Consider the following 5,951-nt stretch of genomic DNA (forward strand, 5'->3'; position numbering starts at 1 on the left):
ATCTGGTGGAGAGTGGAAGGTACAGCCCCTGTTGCGTGAATCCAAGGTCTTCCCAAGAGGAAATTATAGGAAGTATCCATGTCTAGGACCTGAAAGGTCACCTCGAAATCCACCGGACCAATAGTCAGAATTAGATCAATCTCACCTATGGTATCTCTCTTGATGCCATCAAAGGCACGTACACAGACGTTGTTTGGCCTGATTCTCTCAGTACCGATCTCCATTCTTTGTAGAGTTGAGAGAGGGCAAATATCTACTCCAGAACCACCATCCAGTATAACCCTTTTCACATAATACCCCTCGCATTTAACTGTCAGATGAAGGGCTTTGTTGTGGGCGGCCCCTTTCGGGGGCAAATCATTCTTGCTGAAAGAGATTTGATTGACTGCAAAAAACCTTTCCGCCATCCTCTCCAACTGTTCCAAAGTGGTTTCAATGGGTACATACGCTTCGTTGAGGGTTTTGATCAACACCTTCTGATGCTCAGTTGAATTCATTAACAGAGACAACAAAGAGACCTGAGCAGGGGACTTGCGGAGTTGGTCAATTATCTCGTAGTCTGTCGTTTTCATTTTTCGGAAGAACTCTTCTGCTTCTTCAGCACTAACTGGTTTCTTGATCGGGAAGCGTTTCTTCATGGCATTATTCACTTCCTCCAGATTAAAGTATTTCTCAGCTGGTTTAACTTCATTTGTTTTTCCTGTGACCTCTTTTCCCTTGTAAGTTACCACCGCCTTGTTGTAATTCCATGGGACAGCAGTAGGGTCTGTCATGGGCCTCTACGGTACGCGGCCAATAACTACGAGCTCATTCGGCCTTGGTGAAATTACTGGCCCCCGCACCACATAGGTCCCCTTAGGCACGTACATTTTGGGTCCCTTGTTCAGCTCAAACCTTCTTGGAGGGCTCAATGTCTTATGTTCCTTCTTGTGGCCCCGGGGAACATAAAGAACGGCATCTTTTGAGGGTGCTGCCCCAGTTTTGGTTTGCACTTTCTTTTCTGTATTTTGAGGGGTGGGTTTATTCTTCTTCTCCCCTTCTCCCCCTTGTCTTGTTTTACGGCAGCCTTTGGCTTCTTTTCCACAACGGCTATGGCAATGATGGCTTTTAGAGCTGGGTTAAATTCTTTATCTTCACAAATCATTCTAATAACCGACCCGTTGTTGTGAGCCGGTAATGGATTGTTGGTTACATTAGGAACATCTTCGTCCTTTAGCACTATTCGCTTTTGTTCTATGAGGTTTTCCACAGCCCTTTTCAGGGTCCAACAGTCATCTATATCATGCCCTTCCGCCCCTGAGTGGTAAGCACATCGAGTACCGGCTCTGTAAGCGGGCGACGCTGGGTTCTGCCTGGCTTGGGGTACAGGCTGCAACAAACCCATCTGAACAAGTTTGGGGAAAAGGCTGGAATATGACTCACCAATGGGTGTGAAGTTTGCCATCTTGGGTGGTCCCCGGCACGGGCATTGTAGGGGAAGTTGTTCTGTGGAGGTCGGGGATTATACTGAGCTTGGTGAGGAGGTTGATTTCTGGGAAATGGAGCTCGGTTTTGATTGAATTATTGTTGTGGCCTAACTTAGGGTTGGGCATTCATAACTGCGTATGGCTGAGGAACCATATCATAGGCCACGTCCTGACGGGGATAGTAATGTTGTGGGGTTCTTTCAGAGAAATAAGGTCTAGGTGGACGGGGTTTTCTTACACTTGAAGTTGCCATTGCCGCTTCTTCCTTCTTCTTTCGGTTTGCTACACCTCCAGACCCTCCTTTAATTGCTTGGGAGGTAGCCCTTATGGCAGATTGACTCAAGATTCGCCCTGTTTTTAAACCATTCTCGACCATTTCACCAATTTTGATGGCCTCGGCAAACGGATTCCCCATCGCAGACATCATATTTTGATAATAATCACCCTCTTGGGCTTGAAGAAAAACACTAACCATCTCTGTTTTGTCCATTGAAGGTTTGACTCTGGCCGCTTGTTCGCGCCATTTGACAGCATACTCTCGGAAACTTTCCAAAGACTTCTTCTTTAGATTTGACAATGAATTCCTGTCAGGGGCAATGTCGATGTTATATTGAAACTGCCTAACAAAGTCCTGATCCAGGTCGTCCCAAATATGCCACCGAGATATATCCTGGTCCATGTACCATTCAGAAGCAATACCGACTATGCTCTCTCCAAAATAAGCCATGAGGAGCTCCTCTTTTCCACCTGCTCCCCACAACTGGTTGCAGTATCTCTTGAGGTGGGCTATGGGATCCCCATGCCCGTCATACTTTTCAAACTTCGGGGTTTTGAAACCCAAGGGTAGATGCACGCGTGGGAACATACACAGGTCAGCGTAGGATATGCTCTTTTGTCCGCTCAAACCCTTTATGTTTTTAAGGCTTTGCTCCAGGCTCCTCATTTTTCTGGTAATCTCCTCTTGTTCAGGGTTTTTTGTGGTTTTCTCTTGCCCCGTGGTAAACTGGTGCCGAGGTGGCTGAGGGTAAGCATTGGTAGTAAATTGGGTAGGTTCCAGTGGGAAAGATGGTGCTTGAAATATGAAGGAAGATGGGTCGAAGCTAGGCCTGGGTAGAGTGGGTTGTGCCGTAGCTGAACAAGGTGGCGCATTGAATGTATTTGAGGCCGCACCTGACATTAACACCTGGGGGCGAGCCTCAGAAGGTGTTCCAACAAAGTGGGCTGAAATGGTAGGATATCCCAGTGGGGTATTTGGATAACTTATGGGGACATTGGTGGTTCCGCTCGCCCTGGGAAGTAGCTCAGGGAATCCGGGTATCGCACTTGGTGGTTCTTTACCGTTCGCCCAGGCGTCCCATATTTCCATCATGCGGAGACGCAGAATCCTATTTTCCTCAGCAGTTGCTGATTCTGAAGTTGGGATGGCCGAGATCTGGCTATCCTCGGGGATAGGAACCGTTGGTAGATGACCCTCAAATGACATTTCAACGCTTCCCTTTGACCTTGTGAAGTAAGGATGTGAAGCCAGAGTACCATAAAACCAACCACCTTACTATAGAGCCTGACTGAATACAAACACAACAAACCGGTTAGTGCGAGACAATTAACACATAGGGAATCACACATTGGGGTGTGATGCACCTATACAGTTAAATGTGTTTCTACATGTTTTGCAATGGTTGCGTGTTTCATCCCAGTTTTCGTTTATTTCTCCACTTTGGCTCTTTAATGCTTCTCCTCTTATTCCTATTTCCTCTCTTTTCTTGCTTTGCCCCCCTTTTTTTCGTTTTTCTTTTGGATTTTCTTTGACTCTCTTTTTCTTTCTTTTGGTTTTTCTTTCGGTTCTTTCCTTCCACATCCCTCTTTTATTTGAGTTATTTACAAAATCATGACCGGATCCGATGATGATTGCCTACGTATCACGACGCCACGTGAATCAGATCATCACGTAGTTCAAGAAAAATAAATACGAAAAATAAGGAAACAATTTGTTGGGAATTTTCAATTTTCATTAATAAAACTCCTAAACTTTTCTATCACAAAAGACTCTAACATACTCATTTCTTTTGGAATTTTAACAACTACAAACAGACTCAAAACATTAACTGAAGTACAGACTCGATAAATGAAAATCATAAGTACATAAGTGCTTCGACTCCTGGGGCCCGTGGGATATCATTCGGTCTTGCCACGGGCCTCTGTGCAAGATCCCCTTGAAGACGCTCCAGATCACTCATTATTTGGCGAACAAATGTCATAACCGCAGCAAAGAAGGTGGTCCTAGTCATGCCTTCACATTCTTGACGCTTCACGACGATGTAGTCGGCAATTGCTCTAACCCTCTCTCGGATGATACCTTTTTCTTGGAGCAAACGCCCGATTTACTGAGTCCGAGCTTCTAGCACCTGAGTGTCATGATGATTTTGACTCTGTAATTGTTGTATATCTTCCTCCATCTGGGACATTAGGGCATAACAATGTTCCCTTTCGGCTTTGAAGCTCCTAGCTTGTTTGGCTATCTCATTTTCGAGGGTAGTGAGCTTTCTCTTCAAATCAATGACCGTTCCCTCGTATTTTCTTTTCAACTGCCGCACATACTCCGCCCGTCCTTCTGCATTCTTTGTTAGCTGTGCTCGGGCTTTTGCTAGACTAGCCTCAGATTTTTCTAAGTCATCTTGACACTCAATTACTTTCTTTCTGAGACCACTTATAAGCCTTTCATCTGCTCGGCTTCTTTCTTGATTTTTAGCAGCTATTTTCATCTTTTGGATCTGAGCTTTGAGGGCTTTGTTTTCCTGAATCAGATTCTTCTTTTCCCCTTCATTGGCAGCAGCTTGGACACTATTGTGAAATTTGAGGTCCCTGATTTGTCCCTCCAATTTACTTATCCTGGCCCTATGGCTTGCCTCTTTCGTCAACCAGTCCCATTGCTCCCGCGAGTCGTCAGTGACTTGCTGGACGTGGGGTCTTTTAGCAGGCCTTTCGGGCTCTCGAGGGATTTGAAACCTTTTACGGAACCAGGTCATGTAATTAGGTCTACCTCACCTTTAGATAGATCCCGCACCAGAGTTTTAGGCTCTAGAAATCTGCACTCATTCCAAATTTGACGAATTTTCCCTTCTGGGAATTTAGCTTTTGGACCCAATTCTATGACTTGTCGGCTGAGATCTTCATCATGTGGGATAGTTCGAAACCTGCCCAGTTGGGGCAACACCCTGTGAAGAGCATATGGCTGGATGCTCCGGATACCCATTAGGAGAAGATAGCACACCTCGGCTGACATGTTGATGACTTCAGTGACAGGGAGACATCCGAAAGTCCACTCAATTTTGTCCGAAGTTAAAGAACTCAAGTGCGCATACCAAGCCTCTGTACCTTTTGGGAATTCAACATCCGCCACTCGGTTTTCATACTCTTTGATGCAATTCAGACCAGTCATGCCGTAGTTCATATACCCGACACGGTGACAAAGATGTTCTTGTATCCACAGTTGTAGTAGCAGGTTACAACCCTAGAAGAATCTTCCCCCTTCTCGGCAGATGGTTAAGGCTCGGTAAATCTCAGCTAAGATCATTGGAACAAGGGTGCCATTAGCTTTCTTAATCATGACATCAACCATTCCCACAAGACCCAATTCTATATTTCCATCTTTTCTTGGACAGATTATGACACCCAAGAATGCTACTATAAAGGCCAAGCCCCGCCGTGCCTCCCATTTATCCTTATTTCCTGCATGGGTCAGACCAGTATTTGGTGCTTCAAAACCGTGGGGATTGCCATAGCGATGGTACAAGAACTGGAAAGTGCAAAACCCTTCAGATAAATTCCCATCCCGAACCTCCCGACTAATACTCAACATATCTAGAAACTTGTGGGGAGATACCGTTCTTGGTGACACCGGGTACCAACTTCTAAGATTTCCGCTAAGCCCGGCATAGCCCGCAATTTCCTCTAGCATGGGGGTGAGCTCAAAATCAGAGAAGCGAAACACATTGTGAGTCGGGTCCCAGAAAGGTATTAAGGCCTCAATCACATCTAATCTTGGCTTGATTTTCAGAAGTCCCACGAGACCACCCAAAACTTTTACCACAGTCCCTCTGTTGCATTTTCCTAAATCGTTCCACCACATATGGAGCTGTAAGGGGATTTCCTCAAGAGCTGCGAAGGGTTCATTTTCATTTGTGCTCATCCTGCACATTTATTAGGGTGATTTAGTTAAAGGATCATGATTCATTTGACTCAAGAAAAGTTATCACCATTTTTTTTCAAAAATTTTCATTTCAAAAATAAAAATTCGGCTTTGCAAATACGGCCCTTCAGCACTTCGGGGGAGAAGATTGTAGGGCTGTGTTTGCTAAGCGGCCAAAACTTTAAAAAAGAGACCATAGGTGGCTGTTCTTGCAAAAGCAGCCTTCCGGCGCCCTTTTGGGACATTCGGCTATTTTAGACAAGAATGGCATCACCTTACTTATTTATGACAAAACA

The 5,951-nt window shown here is 45.2% G+C and overlaps 1 protein-coding gene across 1 annotated transcript; it reads right to left on the reverse strand.

The window, feature by feature from the left end:
- Positions 1 to 1,578: 1,578 nt before the first annotated feature.
- Positions 1,579 to 3,724, reverse strand: LOC109221627. Its single transcript, XM_019386096.1, has 3 exons — positions 3,609 to 3,724; positions 2,334 to 2,968; positions 1,579 to 2,213 (listed from the first exon to the last, which is right to left on the reverse strand). The coding sequence occupies exons 1-3, from the start codon at positions 3,722 to 3,724 to the stop codon at positions 1,579 to 1,581; spliced, it is 1,386 nt and encodes a 461-aa protein (XP_019241641.1).
- Positions 3,725 to 5,951: the final 2,227 nt, after the last annotated feature.

This window comes from Nicotiana attenuata, unplaced genomic scaffold, assembly GCF_001879085.1.
Source record: "Nicotiana attenuata strain UT unplaced genomic scaffold, NIATTr2, whole genome shotgun sequence".
Lineage (NCBI taxonomy): Eukaryota > Viridiplantae > Streptophyta > Magnoliopsida > Solanales > Solanaceae > Nicotiana > Nicotiana attenuata.

Excerpts from the sequence above, each read along its gene's own strand:
- LOC109221627 (XM_019386096.1), bottom strand. The coding sequence starts at position 3,724 with ATGACATTTGTTCGCCAAATAATGAGTGATCTGGAGCGTCTTCAAGGG. Across the intron at positions 2,969-3,608 it reads CCAGGAGTCGAAGCACTTAT|GTCAAAGGGAAGCGTTGAAA; the intron begins GTACTTATGATT and ends TTACTTCACAAG. Across the intron at positions 2,214-2,333 it reads CATATCCTACGCTGACCTGT|GTGGAAAAGAGGAGCTCCTC; the intron begins GTATGTTCCCAC and ends TGTGGGGAGCAG.